Here is a 24,757-nt window from a genome sequence, read left to right on the forward strand (position 1 = left end):
CAAACTTGAAAGACCCTCATCCAACGATGCTGTGCCGAGTTGAAATTGGCCGAGTCGGACCGCGGGTCAACTGATTGAATTTTTCTCGTTTTCGTGAATTTCTTACCGTTATTTTATGAGAGGACGCAACCTTTTCTTTGCATATATTACACAAATAAATCATCATAATTACGTAATTTAGATGCATGCGTAAGCATTTACACGATTTATTTTTTTTTTATTCAAGGATAAAAATATAAAAGAGCTATTCGGAAAAGGTCATTAGTAATTTTTTAAAATCCATGTCTGACCCACAGGCACATCGTTATACATTCTTTAAGTAATAAAAGATTTATACTATACCCCCGATACAGAGATACACTTTTATTATGAAAAAAAAATGTATATTAACGTCCGATGCCTGTGGTCTGACTATCGGTGTCTGGCGATTATATGTACAGAAAACAGAAGCGTAAAATGATATCAAAGAATGATTTATTCCAAATTCAAAACTGATTGAGTGGAATGTCAACAGTAATGAAAGGACAGTGAGTACAGTACTGAAAGGCATATACAAGTAGAGAACCATCTCAGTATATTTTACTTCAACAAAAATGACAAATTAGTAAAACTTTTTTCATTATTTATGTTACATATATTAAGCCACTTTGAGCAAGTGAATCTACCGTATTTTACATTTGCTATATCAGCTCTTGAATACAAAAAGTTGTTAATACTGGAATATTTTTCTTGTAAATAAAAAAAAATCATACTCAAATAATTGATAAAAAAACACAGAAAATAGAATATAGAACAGTTACTACAAATGAATTTCAATACACATGTAGAAACACTGCTACTGCAATCTCCTATGTCCAAAATGTATTATTAAGGTTAACATAAAAAAAATTTATCATTTAAAACATACATAATTATAATCAAATGACATGTTTAACACTTCAAATTCTTCTTATCTATACTACTATATTAAAATAATAGACTCGAATTTTTTGTCTTTAATACCGAGAAATCGGAAGAATACTGTCTTTTGTTTTATATATTTTAAACATAATTGGTACTTGCAGATTACCAATTTGTTTTTATTTTTTCTCAGTTAAGCTTCGCTAATTAATAATCAACGAAAATTCCTCAAAAATTCCCGGAAATCACTTGGATTTTTCGGATTTTACAATCTTGCACTTGCGCAATACATTCACGCTAACGGGATCTTTAGTTTACGTTTCCACAATATCACATCTGCAGAAATGATAATACATATACGGGTAAATTTTCATTGGACTTTTGCTATGTATTCTGTTCATATATATATTAATGATTTCTTATGAGAGAAAGTATAAAATAACAAATATACATTTCAAGTACATGTAACTACTTAATTACTTTTGTCTTCGTGATGACAAAAAATATTTGATTACATGCGAAAAAGTTACATTATATTTGTTAGAGTGAAGATAGAATATGTTTTATCGTAAAAATGAATAATGTCCTACGGACCCAGTTTTACAAAGAGAATACGTGTACATTGGTGAAAAGGTGTTGAATTCTTCCATTCTGTGGATTAAAATTTTTAGATAAAAGGTATTTGCAGTCTGAAAAAGGTTTGTTGTGATGAATTTGACTGTTATTTTCAAGGCAACTTCATTAACTTTCTCCATAATCGTTCCGGAGCGATTCTGCAATTTTCTGCTACATTACGGGTATAACGGATGCATTCTAACTGTGGGGAGTGCCTTTCCCGAGACACAGTTAGATTTACCAAACTAAGGAAAGTGTAGTGAAATTAATACCATTATTGCAGGCTTATAGCTTTGTTATGCAAATTTCAATAATAAACTGTGTCGATGTACCTATTCGTAAGTGTCCGATATGCAATGTCAACCCGTGCACGCACGGGTCAAAGTCTAGTTTATAGTTAAAATTCAAACTTCTGGAGTAAAAACCAAAATCATCCCAGATCTCCTTTTGAAAAAAGAAATTGGAATCGCAAAAAAATTGTCCTTAAATTTTGATGCATGTACGGTAAGTCTTAAGTATTGTGTTAGAAAATCTACTGCACAATTCACTGGAGAACTCGATCCAACAAGTTTTTCTTGTGCTCTTCTTTGTGACGAACTCTCCAATCAGAAGCTGAAATATAAAAAGTCACTTTTATTTAGTAAACAATGCAACTCCGATGGAACTGCTTTATTAGTTAAAATGAGGAACTAGAAGAAAAAGTCTACAAAACTTACAACTGTCAATTGCTACAAAAAGCCTACAAAACTTACAACTGTCAATTGCTACAAAAAGCCTACAAAACCTACAACTGTCAATTGCTACAAAAAGCCTACAAAACTTGAAACTGTCATTTGCTACAATCATTTAGGTCGGATGCTACCCCGGAAAATTTTGGGGGTAACAAAAAGTAAGTGCAGGTCTATACAATGTAGCTCCAGGTCTGAAAAAATGTGGACTGACAACCTCTGAGCAACAGTTCCTTACACTTTCAAAAGTTATTTATGGCACACAAAAACTCAGAGGGACTCAGAGGGAGAGTTTTGTACTAAAATAATTAAAAGAATAGTTTTCAAATCTCAAAGCTAGGATTTATTTCAACTAATAGATTATGGTAAATGAGAAACACTGGTGTCTGAAATCTTTAGACAGATTTAATGTGAAAAACTTCGACCATCCACCTTCATGCACAGAAGATCAAAAACTAAAGCATTGAGGAAAAAAAATCCACTATGATCTTAAAATTGTTATTTTTCTATAAGTTTGTTAGCTGTTACGAAGTTTTACTAAATCTTTCTCCCTTGATAACTTGATAAGAATATTCAGCATTATGTATTTATACTTACTCTGACACACTTTCCCACAGTAATACCTTGCACTAGAGATTCCTTCCAGCTTACACCTACAACCGAACAGAATACGTGGATTAAAGACGGGCCATGTCAGTACAGCAAAACAGTGTTATAGCTAACACGCTTGTAATGAATTGACGCTTAAAGTGAAGGAATTTTTATTCCCCGTGACTTTATTTGATGTTGTTAACTTAAAGCAATATGAGCTGCATTTTTCATGTTGATTTTTTTTTCTACTAAAATGTTCTTTTCTACTAAAATGACAAAAATATAATGGTTTTTAAATTTCTGTTAGCCATATTTTTGTGAAAAAGGCCGTTAAGAAGCCTTAGTTGGAGCAAAATTGAATTATTGTCGTCCTGTACAAAAATTGATTTGCTATGTTCCTTAGAAGAGAAATATTTCCTTTGAAAAAAAATTAATGATTTTTTCAAATCTTATCATAAAAGTTTAAGTTATATGCAGACTTATCATACTAGCAGGGTTTTGCAGCAAAATAAAAGTCTAAAAAATACAGCTCATATTGCTTTAATGGATATAAGGAATTAAGCTTATAACAAAGGAAAATTGCCCATCCCTGGCACTTCCTTATAAGCATGTTTTACTGTATCATATACAGAGTTTTCTTCACATCTTTTTTTGAGCTACATGACTGTAAATATATCTAAATACATGAATACTTAAATTTTTTTTGCACTGTTAATTAGGCAAATCCAACAAAAAAAACAATTCATCTTATGAATTGGTATATGTAAGTATTAATTTACATTGGGATTCTAATTTGAACAATCTTTTATTTCATTTTATCACTTAACAGTATGTGTACAGAAACATTCGACTGAGAGACTTTACAATTGGTCTTACTATAGCTGTAATAATGTAGCCCTCTCTGGTTGTTTTATCTGACTTTTCTCAACCAAAAAAAAATAGATAAAAAGGGAGAGTGCTACATTTAAGGTACTCACTACACCCAAAATTTTACTTTTTAAGACACTACGTCACAAGATGTAAAATTGCACATTTTTTTTGCCTATTTGATATATATACTTCTTATCCATCATGCTTTCTATCATAATCAAGTAATTTTCTGCTGATTTGAGAAACTATTTCTAGGTGTAGTGAGGCACCTTAAGCAGATAATGGTCTTACTTGAGGCACTTTTTGTAGGCTTTGGGGGCTGGCTCCTCAGATCCACAACATGAACACCTTTTTAAGCTCCTGTTGGATTTCTCGCATTGTTCAGGGTTGGGTTCCAGAGGGTGAGGGATTTCTCCTTTGCTGTTGGAGTCTTCCTTATTTTTATTTTCAAGGTCAGGTCCACCATTAATTGAACTGTTTACTGGTTCAAAGTTTGATTTGTCTCCTTTTATTGCCTCAGGTTCCTTGATGTCAGATGAAGTTGCTGATTTCTCTTCTTCTCTTTTGTTTTCCTTACTGTCATTTGAAGTATCTGATTTCTCTTCTTCTTCCTCCTCTTTGGGTTGCTTGATGTCATTTGTTGTTGCTGATTCTTCTTCTACTCTGGGATCCTTGATGTCAGTTGATTTCTCCTCCCCACTGGGTTGCTGAATGTCATTTGAAGTATCTGATTTCTCTTCCTCCTTCTCTTCAGGTTGCTTGATGTCAGTTGAGATTGTCAATTCTTCTTCTACTTTAGGATCCTTGATGTCAGATGAAGTTGCAGATTTCTCTTGTTCCTCTTTGGGTTGCTTGCTGTCATTTGAAGTTTCTGATTTCTCCTCCTCTTTAGGTTGCTGGATATCAGTTGAGATTTTTGATTTCTCCTCTTCTTCCTCCTCCTTACATCTCAAATTTTGTACATTTTTCTCCAGCTTTTCCTGGCCTTGTTCTAATTCTCCATTCTCTGTGGAAGATGGTTTACCATGATCCCCTATAACAAGTCCATTTTCTTTTGGTATCTCTTCTGAACTCTCTTGGCCTGATAAGAGTGATTCTTTGTAATCCTGGTCTATGGAAACCTGTTCATGACCTGCAGTCAACTTCTCTTGGCACTCCCTGTTTTCATTTCTTTTTTCCAACATGGTGGGTTTATCATTCATCAGCAGACTTGACTGTTCTACTACATGACCTTCACCCTGACCTATGTTCTTATTCCATTGATTTTTGGCCTCATCTGTCTTTGCAACATCACTTTCAACCTTGACCTTGACCTCCTCTGTTTTAGTAGCCTCAATTTCAACCTTGACCTTGAATTCCTCTGTCCTAGTAGCCTCTTTTTCAACCTTGACCTCCTCTGTCCTAGTAGCCCCATTTTCAACACTGACCTTGACCTCAAGCCCTGGTACATCTGATTGTTCCATTAATTTAGCAGGACTTCCCACTTCTGCTTCAGAAGGAACCCTACCCAGTCCCTCATGTCCAGCGCTTTGGTTCTTAATGCTGTAGTCATGATTCTTATCAGTCTTTGATGTAGCTTTTTTTTCAACAAAACAATGGCCGAGTTCCTCATCAGCTGACTCGGTTTCAGTGCTTTCCTCAGTCTCCTATTCAATAAACGAAACTACATTTATGTAAGGGTAAAGAGGTGTGAAATAATTTTCAATGAAAACATTAAATATAGTGTAAATATTTTATGCACATTTTGTGTAGGAAACACAAATTGATGATGATTTATTATAATAAAAAGGTTTAGAATCTTTTTTTTTTTAAATAGATAGAGATAAAAATTCTCAGCATTTTTTAAATAGAAATAACTATAATTACCCATTCGTCGTCATCATCATCATCATCATCGTTGTATATGGTATCGAGGCCTACTCCTTCCATTCCCAATATTCCACTCTTATCTGAATCCTCCCTTCCTTCATTTCTTTTTGCCTTAGCATTGTCCACAGCACCCTTTTCAGTCAATTTAACTTTTGATTTTTTGCCCTCAACTTTCACCTGTGACTTCCCACAGATTTTCCCTTTTGCTACACTGTATTCTTTCTCTTTCACTTTTCTCTCATTTCCAGATTTCTCTAATGATTTCCTTATATCATGACTTAATTCATTCTTTTGATTTTCTGAATCCTTTCCTTTCTTCCTCTGTGTTGTCGTATCTTTTGGTCTATCTCCTTTCAATTTATCTTCATTCTTGTCATTCACTTTAACATTTCTTTCTTTTTCAACTTTCCCTTTCTTTGCAGCGATATCATTAACACCATTCACTTTACAACCATTTCCAAACCCAGCAGCTCTTTCTGAATCCCTTGTCACTTCCTCATCATTCTGAAACACTATTTCCTGTAAATCTTCCTCTATCATAACGTTGTTGATTAAATCGTACAATTCCTCCCTTGCCTCGTTCACTTCTTCCACGCTGTGCATTTTGGCTGTGATTTCCTTCAGCCTCTGCTTGTGTTTTTCTTTTAATTTCGCGTGATTCTCAAACTCCTTGAACAAAACCTCTTCAAAAACTGGTTTCCTGTCGCTGGCCCCGACTCGTAGATCCATGTCTTCTCCTTGTGACATCTGAAATGCTTTCATTCCGCATCGGTCGAGCTCGATGAACCTCTTGAAGGCTCGACACTGACAAAGTCTCCTGTTTTTTTTACACCTCAGGCAGAACACTCTTTCCCGTGGCATTATGTTGTTCATGGGTTCTTTGTCAAAGAATCCATGGTTAACAGTTTCAAAACCTATAGACTGGAGACCTTCCTCTGTTAAGGATAAAAAATTTCAGTGAACCAAGATATTGTCTTCCAATAAACTGTCAAACTTTATTATCTTGAAATAGATGGGATTGTTATACCCCTGTAAAACAGTTACTATATAACTCTATATGAAAAAAAGTCCAGCATTTTGACTGTTAAAAAAGACTGTTGACCGGTGACGTCACATTCTGTGAAAACATGTTATTGATTAGAAGGGGTATAACAAAACAGTTGTTGACTGTGTCTCGGGCAACAGTTGATCTGTCGGACCAGCTCGCAAACTGTTGCCCGCGGCCTTCAGCAACAGTTTGCTAGCCGGTACGACAGAACAACTGTTGCCCTCAACCCGTGTCAACAACTGTATACTGTTTAAAAACCTTCAAGATATCTGAGTATTTGAGACATCGAGGGAAAAATATTTCTGATAAAGAATCAATTGCAAAAAAACAAAGAATGAATGAAAAGTTTACCATTTTCCTTGGGTATTTTGAAAAAGAGCTCAAACGTTTCTGGTTCTTTTTCAATTTGACTCCAGACAGGGGGCTCCTATAAATATACATATCAATTATAAATAATAAAATCATTACTATGCTGACTGTTGAATTACATGAACAACACGTCTATGGAACACAGAACAAGGAACTTTCTATCTCAAAACTTTGGATGTATAACACCATATACCAGATTTCCAGTACTGTAAATTCCTAATTAATTGCAAGAAATTAATATCCACGTAAAATCATGAGGAGCCTGTCTCACAAATTCTAAAATCTCGCTTTTAATTTTCCGGACACATTTAAACTACATGAAACTATGACAAATTTTTGGCATTTGCGACTTAATGTTCTGGCGATTAGATGGAAAATCTTTGAATCGCGGAATTAAGTACTCGCGTAAAATAATGAATCTACAGTAGTTGGCACCAGAGGACTACCATACAATTATGTGTCGTTACAGAAGTGTATCATATACAGTATACTGTAAAACGAGAAAATATGGCACACTACAAATTTTAGTGCTTTGGGGCTATAGCTCTTGAGCTCTAAAATTAGTAGTGCGCCAACAGATTCCATTTGTATTCATTTTTTTCAATTTTGAAAACTTCAGTCCTTACGTGTGCTTTTACTTAAAGGGGCATGGTCACGATTTTGGTCAAAAATTATTTTTTCGATTTTAATGTTTACAATGCTTCAGTAAGGCATTTTTAATAGGCAACCAAAATTTGAGTGTCATTTGATGAGTTATAAGCGAGTTACAAAGCTTACAATTCTTCACTATGTAAACAAAGGGTTTGTTTTCATTTGGAATGTCTAAAATAAATGTATTAATCGTTAGGAACTGTTTATTTATGCTTTAAATGAATAATAAGATAGACAAACCAGCTTTAAGAAGATTTTTTACTGGTATATTGAACCTTTGTAAACAAAAACAGGGCACGAGCCTTGTTTACATGACGAAAAATTGTGAGTCCTGTATCTTGCTTAAAACTCAAAGACTGGCACCCAAATTTCATTTGATCATTAGAAATGCATTCCTAAAGCATTGCAAATAATAAAAACAGAAAAATGAAATTTGACCAAAATCGTGACCATGCCCCTTTAATATCGGACAGTTGATTCTGTGTGTATATATACATAGTTAAACAGTGTTACAGGGTAATCAATTAAGCTCTGTCCATAAACTTATTAATTAGTTTAATTTTATTGTTTTATTAAATCATTATCACCTTTAATATGTATACGCCAAATTTTCTCATTTTACAGTATCCACTTTTTCCGCCTGTCACAAAGTTTGGGAAAATTGGGAAAATGTGTAGCTTTTTAAGGTCTTCCGTTTCCAACGGAAGACCTTATTGTTTTCGTACTGTTTATTTTTTTTTTTTTTCCCAAATTTTGTGCACGCGATTTCTCGAAAACTACTCAACCGATCTGAACAATTTTTTCACAGATGATGGGAAATTATCTGAATTTTATATGTTTTTGAATTTTTTGTCGTCGTCACTTCCGGTCCGGATTTACGGTCGATTTTGTAATTTTTTACGACCAATTTTGTGCAGAGTTGATCTCAGAAACTATAAGAGATATGACTTTGAAATTTTCAGGATAGGTAGAGCATGGTTTGAAGTTGTGCACTATTTAGTTGTTTTGCACCAGTGGCGCTATTCCTTGGAGCTCGCTTAGGCACAAAAATGGGGTACAGATTTCGAATCAAAATTTCCATATGTTTGATCAGTATCTTTTTATCAGTTGATATTTTGACAAGACATATAGAACAAAAGTAGTAGAGAATCAAAAGTCCTATCCAATAAAATCAAGAAAAAGGGGCTGGCCCCTTTAATTAGGGACCAAGAGACTCGTAAATTCTATTACGAATAACTTGAAAACGATAAATATTTTGTTATGCATTATAAAAATCAAAGTTGTTGATCTCTACATTATCGGTTTGAAAGAGTCATCATCAGGCCCATGTCTGACGTAATTAGGGTTTTTATTCTTTATCTTCAAATTTTGGGGGGGGGGGGGGGGGGTAATTTTGAAATTGTATCGATATCTCATGGTATCATTTTATCTAAAAAAAAAAAAAAATCGGACGGAAGACCTACTCGTTACTCGTAACGAGGTCGTATCTAGTTTCATTTGTGTTTGTCATTCTTTTTTATAGTGTCAAAAGCAGCTATAATTTGTGTGTGAAATATTTTGCCATCAATAAAAGTGATCACAAAATAAGCAAAACTTGGATTATCCGGAAAATTTCTTGATATTCGATAATGTATCAAATAATCAATGTATCAATTTTATAAATATTAATTTGTTATCTCCTTAAAAGGGAAACAAAACAATTTTATTGCTATAGATATATATAATATTTCCTTAAAATGTCATAAAATGTGTAATAAAAAAAAAAAATACTTACTGAACTTGCTCGAACCACGTTTTGATCAATTCTGCAATAAAAGATAGGTCCTAGATTAAAGGTACTGAAACAGTAAAACACGCTTATAACGAAGTCCCAGGGACGGCCAATTTAACTTCGTTATAAGCGTAATTCGTTATATCCGTCAAGTTTACAACATGAAATAAAGACTTGGGGAATGAAATTCACTTCGCTGTAAGCGTCATTTCAATTTAAGCGTGTTTGCTATAACCGTGTTTTACTGTACTGTAAAAACATCATTGTTCATGGGGGACCAATGTTCGTAACTTTCGTGGAAAACCCTTCCCCACAAATTTACATCCCCATGAACGTACAAATAGTTAGTCTAGCATTTGCACGTCCTCACGAATTAGGAAAATTTTGGCTACCCTTAACCAGATCGAGACATAAATAACAGAGATTGGCAGCTGATCGAATTCTCACGAAATCCCGCAGTCCCTATTGTAAAGTGTTCCCAGTTTAAATCAGTATATCTTTCTAATAAACAATTATATCAAAATATAAACAGCTAGAACCTATTACCAAAACATTCAAAATATTATATTTTCATGAGTTTATGTCATATAAACAATATTAAAAGAGGAGTTTTAGGAGGCAGTTGGCTACCCGTCGTCTGAGATTTTGCAGATGTTTTATAGCTGGCCAATATATTTTCTATATATCAATCTCATTTTTCAATTTTTTGTTTCAAAAATGTCTAAAACATATGCACACTTTTCATTAAAGATTTTCAGATCATTATGTCAGTTCACTAAAATGTAGTTCTCAAAGTAAGGTTGGTCCCGTACCATTTTTCAACAACAAAACACGCTAATGGCGGAGTTGCCAATCTACATTATTGATGTCTCTGCCTTAACATTGGCCCCCACAAATAAAAATGATTCCAGCGTAAAATTAATATATAACTACAACTATGACAAAGTTGGAACAAAATACGAGGAAAACAGTTGCACTTTGTGACAAAATTGCACATGATAAGCACAAGAAAGCTAAGCAAAGTATTTGAAACTACTTAAACAATTTTACCCGTTTCATTAAAATTCGTCGAAGTGCCCGAGTATGATAATTTCAAATTTGTTGAATACTAAAGAAATCTATGCATGTTGATTTTCAACACTGTTGGACAACATTAAAATCATCTCCTAAAACTGCATCTATCAAAACCTATTTCTATGACTACTGTAAACCACGTTTTATTCGCTACAACTTTCATTTCATAATTTACCAGATAAATAAACTGGTTCACAGCGACTTATTTTTCATGACCAAGCCTTATTCACACTCATGTTGTTATCATACCAACACCTGTACAGTAAAGATTCACCACGACGAGGCGGTTGTAAATTTCGCAAAAAATTTTTGGCATTCCAAAAAAAACGTTTACAGTGCAACAAACTTCATTCTCATTGCTAACCCGTTCCTTCTGCCTTGATTTTGTTAACTACTTACATGTATGATGTTGGCTGGAATGAACTCGGATTTCCCTCCGGATTTGATTTGGCTAACTCCTGTAGAGAAAACAAAAGATCTATTTCAACCTCCAATTCTCGTCCTTAAATTTTGATGAGCAAGCTAGGTATCCCCAAGAATTCCCCAAGAATTCCCAACAGACTCAAAATATGACTGGACCTAAAATTATCTCTATGCAGCCAACTATCCTCATCATTAAAACAATCTTCAACCCCTTTTCTCTCTTTTTATCAAAATAAAGTTTAATTTTGGCAGAAAAGTGCTCTTTCATTGGGTGAAAAAATAGTTTATATCATGTAAAGAATGTTGCCTTAAGTTTGTGGCTTTGTCAACGTATCAATCTGCTAAACGTAATTAAATTAAAGGTTAAATGAGGTTTTTTTCTACAATCAATATCAGAGAAATAAATTATAAGGAATGAATTCAATAGCTACTAAATCTACACTAATCTTATATAAACTGGGTTGGGGCAGTTTATTAATAAGCTTTTTAATAAAACATTTTAAAGTTTATAAAACATAAACTGCCCCAGCCCAGTATTATTCATATTGATTGGGAAGTTATGGAATGAATTCAAATGCCATATCTCTTTAACAACCCAGCCCTTTTAGCCTGCTCCCATCTGAGGTCTTTATCCAATTTACAGAGCCTCGATCTGTTACAATATAATCTGAATCAAAGCTTACATTGCCATAATTAGATAAGTCCAGTAACATTCTGAAGACTTCCCTTCCATTTTCATCCTGTGGAGAGAAAAAACAGAAATTATATATTATGTATAGCATGAAAATCCAATCCATAATATGCTTACTATTTGTTAATAAAGTTCTATAGAACAAAATTTCTATTACAAGATACTGTAATTCTTCTCATGGCTTTTTACATAATTTGCCATCTTACTTAGCCTATATTCAATGTCTAGTAGAGCAATTCTCTTTTAAATTTTAAAATTTGCAACATGATTTGTTGTAACCGTAAATTTTTGCAAGAATTTGTTAACTTTAAAGTTTTGCCTGGGAATGCCACAAAATTTCGCTGTATCTGAGATTTCACTATAATATCAATGTTTATACAATTTGAAAATGAGTTTCACTGTATTATTAAACAACAAACAAAATTGTCCTTAAACTACCAACATTCATCAGTCGTTTGATGTTTTCGCCTTTGATGGTCATCAACACTCTCTCTGGCTGTTTAGCGACATCTTCTCCCTGAAAGTTCATTACAATCTCTTCAGGTTATGTCATAAGTCAAGATTTTTTTAATACATCAAGTTAATTCTGAATTATTCAGCATTTTTGGGTGCTTTGAAGGGAATTGCTGAATCCATAAAATATGATTACTGTGGTTAATTTCTTTTTTTTAAACAATGTAAAAAGGAAAAAATAAAACCTGCAAAAAAAAAACTACAGAAGAAACCTGAACTTCTCCTTACTGGAAAAACCTATCCTTAAATTGGAAAATCTTCATGTTGTATATGAGTTGATACTTCAAGTCAGCATTCTTTTAACTTAACAGAAACTCATCAGTTACACAAGTGAACAGACAAAAGCCCTGTTATTGGTCAGTATTTCTTACGGAATAAGGAATCATTCTTTGAGTATTATGAGGTGATAATTTTGGTTAGGGTGTGGTCAAACCCAATAAAGCCCAAAGGGCTTTATCATAAATTTGATCACGCCTCGATGGAAATTTAAAATCATGTCATAATATTCAAAGAGAAACTCCTTATTAATTAATTTTACATAATTTTCAGCAATTGTACAATTAAATAAATGTGAGAATACTGACATAGTTTAAATATCGATTCTCAATTCTTTTAATTATGCAAACTCCTCTTGCACCAAAACAATATGTCACTTGAATTTATTAGGGCTGGGACGATACTGTACTTTCGATTCGGTACATATATCATGATACATGAGATGCGGTATGATATATATCACGATACATTGCAACTAAATGAAAACATGAATAAGGGTTAAAAATGTATTCAATCTGTTGATGTAGTACCGCATGTCCAAAGTTATTTTGATATATTTAAAATGAGCGTTGCACAATTTACAAAGTACTTTAGTCTGATATACACTACTTTTTCATACACAAGTAATCCAAAAAGTTTCCACACTCCAGATTTAGCTTCCTAACAGTTTTGACAATTTTGTGAGGTTTTCCGCCATCTTTGTACTTTCATATTAGGCGCGCGACTAAAAATAGCCGATATATGAAGCTTGGATATTTTTGGAAAGTAAAAAAAAGTTTGCTTAGGTATCATTGTATTAATGGTAAATGTATCGATCCAAATATCGTCAAAATAAATACCGTGATGCACTGGTGCATTGGTGGATCGTCCCATCTCTAGAATTTATTATACTGTGCATTTCAAAATCAAACCTTACACTGAAAACTGTAAATAAATAATTTTGATAGAGGGAAAACCCAACAATGAATGCCTGTAAAATCTTGCCTTAATCATGGATTGTTTCTCTTGGTCTGTGAGTCTGTCCTGGAAGTTGAAGCCCTTGATGATGACAATGGTCAGCCCGACCTGGGGGGGACAGTCGTCTGGGAGGATACAGGCGACCACATCATCCTCCTCCATCACCCAGCCCGGGCACGGGCGGGTCTTACGCCTCCCCACATAAAACAGCACTGTAAGGTATCGGAGAGTATTGAACAAAATGGAAATCATGTGAAACAGCGCTGTAACGTATCGGATAGTATTTAACAAAATGGAAATCATGTAAAACAGCACTGTAACGTATCGGATAGTATATAACAAAATGGAAATCTTGTACATGTAGAACAGCGCTGTATTGTGTCATAGGGCATTGTACAAAATGGCAGCTTCACAGAACAGCACTGAAAATATGTCTTAAAGCATTTTACAAAGAGGCATCGCACTGAAAATGGGTTCTAAAGTTAGAGCACATTTTACAAATTTTTTTGTGGTGACTTTGCAGTCCAACATCATGTATACACAGTAAAAATACTAGTAATTAGCATGACGACACCTACGTTTAAACATGGTTCTCTTCGCGATGTCTTCGTCAGGGCCCGTAACTTTGATGGTGAAATTACTGGGATTTTCCTTCTCCTCCGCGGAGTAGTTCAGCACACTGGCACACCAGCAGTCCCCCTCGTACCACTCCATATGGTCCGGAAGGTTATCCAGATGTTTCCGGATCATCTGAGCGCTAAGGGGGAAGCAGTTCTGAGAAATGACCACCCTTGGTCTTGGAGATCGGCCCTCCTCACCCTGAGATTAAATTCATTAATTGATAATATTAATTTTTGATCAAGCCAGAAATTCATTACATCATTTTTTTTAATCAAGAAACATTATGACACAAGCAGTTGTTACAGATACCCTAAATCAGTTATTTATTAATACCCAGGGTTTTTTTTTTTAATTTTATAAACAACTTCAACTGTTGGTCAGGGGTGTCCAAGTAGCGTAGTGGACAATGCACTCGCTTGTCACCGCTGCGACCCGAGTTTGATCCCCGTGATCGACAGTGGTTGTATGTGATAAGGTATAGCGGTCGCCCGCTTGGACACGTGGGTTCTCTCCGGGTACTCTGGCTTCTTCCCACACCAATGACCCCCTCGCGCTAACACCCGTGCCAACGAGAGATATTTATATAAGTTGTAGAATAAATAATCGTTGTAAAATAAATAAAGTTCAGTTTTTTTGTTGGTCAAAATAAACTAACTGCAATGTTACATTATTACATGACTGTCTATTCAAGAGTTGAAACAATTTTCCTCCATAAATCCAATTTTAGGACTATGTCCAGGGTGGTTACAATCAATGTTGGAAAAATAAACATGTGTTGGGAAAACTTGGAAAATCAGATGGCTCAAAGTACTATTAGTACATGTATTTAAAAAAAAATCAAGAAATATATTGGTTAATCGGTTTCTGGGCTTTATTTTTGTTCTGTACTGTTTCTTAGATGTTATTTTTCCATATTTAAGCTATATGTCCTACATGACCCTAAATAAAACTTAAAGGCTGATTTTCTGCTGAACATGCCTCCTTTAAGGAGGAGATTCATCCTTGTTGTCCATCATATTTCTCTTGGATCCACCCCTATTACTTTAGCCCTTATGAAAGCCTCTGATCTCTTTACAGTTCAAAGTAATTTGCAGTACAGACCCCACTTGCAGCTAGTATGGACACACAACCTACATTGTTATCATTTACTAAGTTGCAATGAAATTTAAAATGTATAAAACGATGGAATCATTAAAATTTGTGGGGGCCAATTTTCGTGGATTGCTTTAATTTTACAGGTTCGTGGGGACGTAATTTCGTGTATTCTCGTATACCTTCACAAGGAAATATGACTTCATTGCCTTAATTTATTAATTCGTGGAGGATGTTAATTCGTGGATGATCGAAATGTAACCACAAATTCCATGAATTTCAAATTGAGCCACCACGAAATCTAATGATTCCACAGTATGCAAAGTCCTATGAACATGATTAAGGTTGTGAATGTCCTGACAAAAAAAGAAAAGGAACATGAATTACACCGGTTAATGCATTATGTACACAAATGAACTCAAAATGTACCAAACCAGTAAAACATACTGGTAAATACTATGGCAACATAAGAAATACTACACATCGATCATGGGTGCTAGGAGTGCAATCGAGAGTAACAAATGAGAAAGGGATTACATGCCCTTATGCCGATATATTGGTAATAAGAAAACTAATATCATTGCGAATGGCTACTAGTATTTATGAATCAACATTGGCTCCCACGTAAGCAGTGAGCAGGTGTCCCCGATTCCTTACAGTAATGAACTTCATGCAATTATCACCATGCATGCAGAGAAAAACCATGGACATTCTTCTTAGATTTTAGGAATATGTAAACAAACAGCGGACCCCGATTACTACAGAGAATTAAAAAGCCCTGCCTCCCTAATCAGTTATCATTAAATCTTAAAAATCATGAAAAATTCAAAGATAGAGGCTGGTTTGTAGACTGTACAATATGATAATTTGAATTAAGCCATAATCCACTAGGATTATTACCGGTACCCATTATAATCAATTAATCAGGATTTTCTAGAACATGCTGCAGACCTTACATGAACTCTGTGCCATGATTCTAATATTTCAGGCTTCAAAGGCAATGGACTCCTTCAGTTGTCAGTTAAGAAGCAACGATTACCAACAGCATGAGATCGTGATTACAGACTGATACTGTCAGATACAGAATCTTATTCTATGGATAATTCAGAGAACAGATTCTGTGGGCAGATTCAAAGAGATCATCTCTCAGGTTTGGTAAAAAAAATCTCTTTTTGAAATTTTCATGAAATTAATATAAATTTTTTGTTGTTGTAATGGTTATTTTCATGTTGTAAAATAGCCTTGAAATTACCTAGTAGTTATACAACCATAAATTTTAAAGTTGAATATATACTGCTAACACTATTTAAAGAAATTTCACTGCTCTATAGAAAGTAAATATTACTGTTCAGCAGATTTATTTGAAAATATTGCTTGAACTGATTGCACAGGGCTTCATTTGAGTACTGGTGTACTGGTAATGGCGGAAATTAACTTCAAACTTAAATAATAAATCATTCATAGTCACCAGCTGTATTGATCAAGGTCAATGCAAAGCTTCACAGAAAAAAATTAATTATTTCAGCACCGAATTAAACCTGCATAACTTTTTCAATCAATCTGAACTAACTAATTTTTGATGAAATTCATCTTGTTGAAAATCAATAAACCTACAACTTTGAGATTGGTCATGATCATAAGATATTGAACTGATGGTTTGATATGTACTGAATTTTCAATGTGCCATCATGATTAAGTTTTGATAGAATACCAGATAATCAATAAAGGTTTCTTGGCTTCTATTTATCAATGCTCTCATTCATATGGTTTTTATAGCAACAAAAAAAAACAACTTATAAATGCTGTAGAAACAAGATGTTTGTTAAAAAATAATAAATTCAAGGGAGGAAAATATTATTTTAACTTTGAACTCATCAACGACCTTGACACTATATAATTGCTTTTGACCTCATCCATGACCTTGGCTCCATAAATTAACTTTGACCCTACCAATGCCCTTGACCCTACAATTTCAGTCAAACAAATAAACGGCCTCGTAAAGCCCATATCTTGTCATTAAAAGAATTACAAATATGGAAAATGAAATGAACAGTCAGTACTGTATCTGTGGAGGTGAAGCAATTAGGTTATAACTTACAGATTACATGTGGTACATAAATGACACTAATTAACTTACCTTTAAGGCTTGAACAGTTATTGTCAGCTCTCGTTCTCCTGTAGCCTCGTTTTCAATTAAACGAGCTCTATATCCACCAAACCGGCTATTTTTTGGTAAATCCTCTCTGGCCTGCATCATACCAGCCCTATAGTCTTCAAGGGACTTGATCGTATCGGCTGAATTTTTTTTCTTTTTCGGGCTGGGGCTGTTATTAACACTCTCTTCCTCTTGTTGAAGTGGCACTACTGATTGCGGCCATCTTGCTCCGGCCACCGTAGACTGTGGCATGTGGACCAGTTCTTTTTCACCCTCGATGTGCGCCACCAGATCATCGATCTCATTATCCACATCAATACCTGCCAGTTTTGCCTTGTTTTTCTTCTTGCGCTTTTTCTTCTTTTTATGCCCCTCGGCTTTGCACTCTGCAACTGAAATGCTGTCCATAGGGTCACCTTTCCGGCTACTCAAGATCAAGCACTCCTGACACTTGTCTGAATCTGAGCCATATGCAAACTTAGCGTAATGCAAAAAGTCTCGAAAATTATCCCCAGTCAGTGAATCTCTCCAATCCGACAACTCGTCCATGAAGGGGGCATAAAGAGGATTTTTTTCGTCATTAAAACGCGGATCCCCTAGTCTCCAGTAGCTAACAAAACTTGGACCGTTTCTTTTGCCGTTAAATTTTTCATGAAAATATTTGGTGCTGCAATCGTCCAGGCATTTTTCACACATGATCACATTGCTGCATTTGTTACCGTTTCCATTAATTAGGATTTCCGACGGAACCCAATAAGACTCGTCGCCCTCGTCCAAAGTTGGAGCATCCAACCATCGCCTCAAACATCGAATTGCCGATCCACCAAATCGTAAATAAATGGGGCTGACCACATAAACCTTCAAAGCAACAAAAAGTGCTTAGTTTAGCAATACCTGTACTTGGAAAATTCTCTGATAAATTTCTTCATATAAAAGATACATGGTAAACTTAAAAAAGAACATGTAAGGATATTCATTTTTCATTTTTCAAGGCATGTGCAGGTGTAAAATTCTGAGGTAGGAATCCCCATGATGATATAGAAGATGCTATAATAACAGCACTGGTTATAATAACAATAATCATTAAAAATCTTATTTTCACTTTTACATAAATCTGTTAAAAATGTTAAAAAGGTAACTCCTTGGGACTTGAAATTCATTATTTCTTTATAGCCAAGATTCTTCATATCCAGATACATATAAGCATGTATGTTTTAAATTCAAAATATTGGGGATGTTGAAAAGACAAAGTGGAACCGTCTTTATGACGAATATATCATTTATAATTCACATTTCCGAGTCAACTTTGAGACCTATATAGCTGAGATAGGAATTAATGAAACTCATACCTTTAGATAGGAACTTTTTTGATCTGGTGGACCAAAGAATCTCCTGAATAGATCCCTGAAAATAAAATTAGAACTCAGATGGAGAAAAAGGTCCATGCTTATTATTTCCTCAGAGAATGTCACAATACTCTGCTTTCATCAATTTTCGTTGAATACCAATTTTCGCGGATTTCGTTGTTAAGTTGATCCACGAAATTTAATGTTCATTGAAGTTCAATTTCAACTAACATTTTGTATTGATAGGATCATTGGCCACGAAATTACGTATCCTTGAAACTATTGGTTTTCAGAAAATCCACGAAAATTGATACCCACGAAAATTAATGAAACCACAATACCATATCTGTGGTAGAATTGAAAGGATGGAGTGGTCAACATATGACCCTATAAAACAGATCAACCTTAACTCTTTTAGACCTGATATTTTTAGCTATCAAGTATTGGGCCACCCTTAAAAAATGTTTGTTTGGAATTGCCGCCTGGGGTTTCTAGACCCAGGAGAAATATAGGGATTTTTTTTTCCAATTTTTTCAAAAATTTAACTAATTAAAAACTTGTAAAAAATAAAAATCTCCAAATAAAAACAAAATTCTTTATTTTTTGCTAATAAAAGTTTTTCAGCAGGGGATATTTCAATGAGGCGGGAGGCAATTCCAAAAAAATAATAATTATATTTTTGCCTTATTTAGTAATTATAAGTTTTAAGTTTCATAAATTTTTAACTTTATTGTTTTCTTAAATCTTTACACAAAGCTCTTCTTTTCAAAATACTGTAGATTCCTTATTTTATGCGAGTACTTAATTCCGAAATTCAACCATTTCCCATCAAATCGCGAGAACATAAAATTGCAAATGCCAAAATTTTATCATAGTTTCATGTAGTTTACATATGTTCGAAAATTAAAAGCGAGATTTTAAAATTCGTGAGACAAGCTTGAAGCGAGATATATTCCTTGCATTTAATTAGGATTTTACAGTAGTCTAAATATGGCCACAACCATCCAATCCCCTTAAAAGAAATTCGTAACTGTATTTGAATCATTCATTTCAATAACACATTACATACCTTGTATCTCTCAAGTAGAATGGATCTTTGGCTAAAAAAATAAAATAAAAGTCAAATATTCGTATGACTGGCTATCAGAAAAAATTAAACCACAAAAACACTATTCACCAAGTAGACCTCTTGAAAAGAGGCTTAACTTTTCTAAGTATAAAGGATATACACTTGCCAAATGATTTTGAATCTAAATCTTTGAATCTTTCTCGATTCTGGGCCAGTTTAGCGATGTCATCAATGAAGCTTCTGGCTTTTCCCTCTCTGCCTGAAAATTACACAGATGAAAATGTTCCATTAAATCTTTTTAAAAAAAACTTAGTACATCACAATCTCCCCCCTTCCAAACCATCCTTAATATAAACACATTATCAGAAACTTAAAATAAGCTGCTCACCTTCCTCTAACAGAACTGGATATGCTGAATGAAATAATAATAAGAGGCCCATCGGCCACATCGGTCACTTGAGCTTTCAGCTCAGGTGAGCTAATAAAAAGAATACAAACTGAAATCAATCAATCAAACTAACCTTCTACAAAGTTTTCATGAATAAAAATGAATGCTTGGTCTATGAAATCCTCGAACTTAGGAGAGTTGTTGGAGATTTCCTTGATCACGCCATGCCGATTGGTAAAACTGCGAAAGGTTATGGTAAACTTTTTCCAAAATGTCACTCCCTGAAATTAGAAATCCAGCAGTTTTATTACTTATTACTTGTAATATTAAACATGTTAAAGAATTTCAAGCCATGAATTTTACAGTGAAGACTGCACACCTTTGGCAGGTCTGTAAAAAATTCATTAAAGATTATTTAGCTGCTTACACACCACCAACATATGAGTAGTGAAAACCAATTTGAATGGACTTTATTTGCATTCCAGCAAACTATGCAGGGATCAAAAGAACATTGTTGTTGCAAGTAATTCAAACTATGAACCAGTTTTCTTTTGTCTCTTGTTTTTAAGCTTAAAAATATATTGACTTAATCATAGTAATTAAAGCAATTCATCACCATTTATCCACAAAGTAAAGTCATCGCAAATAAATTAAAGTTATTCAAAAGTACCATTATAGCATTCCTTACCTGTTCTTTCCACATACATCTGAAGGCTTCTTTGTGCTTACTGAAGAATATGAACTCCCCCGGAGATATCTCCATATCAAAGAGGTCAAAGTCGGTGTCCGACAAGCGTATCTTCTTCATGGTTGACCTCACTCGCTACACAGACTGAAGGTCACTTACTAGGTTCTTCTTACAATCACTATGTATACAAAGGGTCTTAATACATGCACCTGTAAGATGAAAATAATCTTCTTCTTGAAATGTTGATAACGCTACCTTGAAATCTATAGTCTGTGACTCTGTCCCAAGTTATTGCATTTCAAGACAGATAATCTGGACATTTTTCATATAAGTGAATGAACGTAGTTTGAGCATAAAGGTATTTATTATTATCAAAATATCAAGCTAAAAGTGTTGGAAGCAAAAACTCGGGATAGAGAAAATTCCTGGCCGTAAGGACCAATTATTATCAAGTACCAATTTTTATCCCTGCATTGAAATGTTGCATCTTAAAATGAAAATTAAATGATGAATGTAAAACTAATTTGCAAAAGAAATGTCACCTTCCCCATTTTCTTACAGAGAAAGGAATTTAATATAATTGTATACATTGCTGTGGGAAAGGGGAGAATCTATTCACCTCAACCTTCTTCAGTTCCAGAAACGGACTTGTATCCGGGCTTGCAGATCAATATAAAAGCCCATAAAAATTTCATACAATGATCAAAAAAATTGAATCGATAGTTCATTTTTTTCTACTATTGATTTTTTTATTTGAGTCTTTAATTCCTAGAACTGACTAAAACATGTAACGCACGTGTTCGCCAATCTTCTAACAAGAAATCGCATTTAAATTAATTAGCTAACATATTAAAATATAAATCTTTATAATATCTCAGCGTGTGACATACAGTTTAATTTACCTGTCCTCCTTGCCGTGGTCTACACTTTCTTTATTTTCATTTTGTGTCTCTAAGACTGGGTTTGGGGATTTCCAGTATGACCCGGAAGTTCTCCTAAATGAAGAACCGTAAAGGAAAGAATTTCATTTCCGGTGTTTTATTGCTATTTGTGGTTTCAAAGTGCAAAACTTAATGCAATTTAAGTTTATGAACGGAAACGCAACATTAACATTGTCATTTTATGCACAGATATATTGAAAAATCACACAAGCCTGTTGGATCTTTTTCTAAAAATAAAATATGTATTCCATTTTTAACACACACTTACGTACATGTATATATATTAGGCACTTCCAATCTAAATCGATGTACAAAAAATTTTCATCTCTAACTATAAAATTCCCATCTAAAAATATCTTCCTTTATTGTTCTTATAGTGTATGGATTACTTTTTATACACTCGATTAGATGGAGCGCCTATGTTTCGGGGGGGGGGGGGGGGGGGGGGTAATTACAAGTACATGTAGATTACGTGATTCAAACCGTCTCAATGTAAATCTCAATGTAAATGTCTTTAAGGCCTAGTTTCTGCGTATTTTTTTCTTGATAGATATATATTTTTAAATCTATACATCTATTTCTTTTTTTAGCATTCCTGCTTCATGACTTTTAGAAAACCGGCAGAAAACGTGATGCGGGGGAAAGGAACGATTATGACATCACAATATAAGTAAACAAATTATTGACGTCACGATAAACATACAACAACACCATAGAAACTTACAGGCAAAGTAAATAGCAGCGCGTCAATTTCAAAACATATCATTTCGGAGTTTTAAAAATGGGGGTTGCAATTTCGAAGAAGAAAGTGGTCAATTCGTTTGAGAGATTAACGAAACAGACAGCAACAGGCTATGGAACGCTGGAAGGCAAGTGTGAAATGATTGGATTTAAATACTACGATATGATTACCAAAGAACAATTAACTCTGTACCAAGCTCTTGATGATATCATGGCTTATACACGTTCACACAACATGAATCCTAAGGAGGTCCAATACTGTTGGCTATCCCTTCATCTGGGACTTGGTTTGTGTTTCCAGCTTAAAGTAACGGACAGTAAACCCATTCGTCGATTTTTGTTGGAGCTTCTTCAGTACAGTCGCGGGATCGACATGGGCCTGTTCATGAGAGATTTCATGTACTATGATAATCTGGCGGTGTCTAACGAAGCCCTGGACAAAGCTTACTACGTCATTAAAATGGCTGCTGGTTTTGTTGTGGATTTCACGAACAACGAGTTAGGTGAGAAACTATTCAAGGGCCCGGCTAAGACTGCGTATAAGGAACTGATTCAGCAGCGTCGGGCGTATTATATGGATGTCCCTATCGGCCACCCAACTCTTCTGATGACCAGCAATACCTCATCCGATAACCATATCGGAACACAGTGTCTTACTTTGGCGTGCGAAAATTTGAAACCGGAAGTAGTTCTACTTCTGCTCCAATATGGCGCCTCTCCACACGGAAAACCACTCGAACACGTGCTCCGAAACCTCGGATCCCAACAGATTATCGAGGAAGCGATGGGGCAAGGCATATCCGATAATCCTATGGTAATGTTAGAAAAATGTTTAGAATACCTGCTGAGAGCGGTCAAAAACCTTCACATAAACTTCGATGGTCAAACCGTAGCGGATTTGAAGAATAAGTCCCCCCATATTTACTACATGCGGGAGAGTGCCGCTAGATATCTGCCAAGTGACTACTATAAATCGCCTCGGAAGCTGAAACAACTGTGTCGATGTGAAATTCGAGATAATCTCCTGAAAAATGACCAGTTGCCTTCAGGATTTTCCAAACTTCCTGGTCTTACGGACCACCTAAGCCAGTATTTACAGCTTGTGTGTTAGGGCAATCTCAGTTTTACACGAGTTGTCAAACACAAATCATTCAATAACTCCAAATTATCTTATTTTAAAGTTTTAAAGGGACATGGTCACGATTTTTTGTCTAATTTTACTTTCCAAATTACAATTTTTTTAATGCTTAACTTAGTAATGTCGGCCAAAAGTTTACCTTCAGCTTTCAGGTTAGGTGCAAAATACAAAGCTCAGATTTCTTTGTTGTCTAAACAAAGTTCGTGCCATATTTTATGTTTTTATAAGATGTTCATTTAAATTTTTCTATCTGTAAGTTATTTATGAACATAATTTAACCGTTTCATGTGTTTTTGCTTCTTATTCTGCTTTGAATAATGCTTTTTCTATTTACCAACCTAGATGTGAACAAAATAAAAACAGGACATGAGCCTTAATTGTTTGTAAACATAATGAAGAATTGTAAGCTACATGCATGTGTCTCGCTCGACAGCTGACGCTATAAGTTTGGCGGAGCATTGACAATTAAGCATTGTAAATATTGAAATTTGAAAAAAGTAAAATTTGAAGAAAAAAATTGCCATGCCCTTTTATTTATTTTTTTTTCTTGGTAAAAAGATTTATGTATTTTATAACGATAAGAATAAACTACAGCAGATATGTATATTCTGTTTTGGTTTTTCTTTAAGAAATTCCGGCCCGACAACTTCCGTCCGATATTCTTAAAATTATATGAACATCACTAACATTTTTATACATAACAATCTCTATACAATATGAGATAGATCTGTGTGAATCTTTATCGATGTCAAATTTGACTCAGTCTTTTATAGGTACCCGAATCAATGGAGATTCGACTTAATTACGTACCTCTTATTGCCACGCATGCAGTCAATCATGTACGTGAATATTGAACGAGAAGAAACACAGCGCTCACGCGAATTTCACGGAAAAATCAATTTGCACATCACGTGGGAAAAATTAATTTGTGAGACAACACAAATTCATATCAAACGTCTAATGGTATATATACATATACAGTCATGTATCATGTGTATATGGAGGAGAAAAATGCTGAATATATGCCTTTGATTTTCAAGTTTTTCTTGAGAAATACACGATTATATCGATAAGCAGGGTTTTTTATTGGTTTGTTTAGTGTGTTTTTTTGTTTGGGGGGGGGGGGGGGGGGGGGTCCTCAAAATTGACATTAATTTTGGGGTTATGCATAAACATCAACCAGTATATAACACCTTCATGCGTTTGTATCTATCTTTTGATAAATCAGATAT

At 34.5% G+C, this 24,757-nt stretch overlaps 2 protein-coding genes across 4 annotated transcripts; one reads left to right on the plus strand and one right to left on the minus strand.

Annotated features, from left to right (window-relative positions):
* Positions 1–457: 457 nt before the first annotated feature.
* Positions 458–21,755, minus strand: LOC105340992 (uncharacterized). Of its 3 annotated transcripts, none has more exons than XM_034451681.2 (18): positions 21,608–21,755; positions 20,706–20,914; positions 20,151–20,298; positions 19,796–19,888; positions 19,630–19,660; positions 18,564–18,618; positions 17,197–18,072; positions 13,925–14,165; positions 13,374–13,558; positions 12,043–12,117; positions 11,593–11,649; positions 10,886–10,944; positions 9,416–9,446; positions 6,973–7,048; positions 5,571–6,508; positions 3,996–5,350; positions 2,841–2,896; positions 458–2,127 (listed from the first exon to the last, which is right to left on the minus strand). In XM_034451681.2, the coding sequence occupies exons 2-18, from the start codon at positions 20,823–20,825 to the stop codon at positions 2,060–2,062; spliced, it is 4,464 nt and encodes a 1,487-aa protein (XP_034307572.2). In that variant the 5' UTR covers positions 20,826–20,914; positions 21,608–21,755; the 3' UTR covers positions 458–2,059. The 3 variants fall into 3 exon arrangements, with proteins under 3 accessions (XP_034307572.2, XP_034307571.2, XP_065938648.1); XM_034451680.2 differs by having other exon boundaries at positions 21,596–21,744; XM_066082576.1 differs by lacking the exon at positions 21,608–21,755 and adding an exon at positions 21,325–21,429.
* A 672-nt stretch (positions 21,756–22,427) lies between these two features.
* LOC117682365 (uncharacterized) lies at positions 22,428–23,498 on the plus strand. Its single transcript, XM_034449720.2, has one exon. It carries the CDS (start codon positions 22,428–22,430, stop codon positions 23,496–23,498), a length of 1,071 nt encoding a protein of 356 aa, XP_034305611.2.
* The last annotated feature ends 1,259 nt before the right edge of the window (positions 23,499–24,757 follow it).

This window comes from Magallana gigas, chromosome 4 (assembly GCF_963853765.1).
Source record: "Magallana gigas chromosome 4, xbMagGiga1.1, whole genome shotgun sequence".
Classification (NCBI taxonomy): Eukaryota; Metazoa; Mollusca; class Bivalvia; order Ostreida; family Ostreidae; genus Magallana; species Magallana gigas.

What these genes read in the sequence shown, in the direction of transcription:
- LOC105340992 (XM_034451681.2), bottom strand. Translation starts at nt 20,825, where the DNA reads ATGAAGAAGATACGCTTGTCGGACACCGACTTTGACCTCTTTGATATG. An exon ending in TTCTACTTGAGAGATACAAG is followed by an intron (nt 18,619 to 19,629) that starts GTATGTAATGTG and finishes TTTTATTTTCAG; the next exon opens with GGATCTATTCAGGAGATTCT. An exon ending in AGAAACAATCCATGATTAAG is followed by an intron (nt 12,118 to 13,373) that starts GCAAGATTTTAC and finishes ATGAACTTTCAG; the next exon opens with GGAGAAGATGTCGCTAAACA.
- LOC117682365 (XM_034449720.2), top strand. Translation starts at nt 22,428, where the DNA reads ATGGGGGTTGCAATTTCGAAGAAGAAAGTGGTCAATTCGTTTGAGAGA.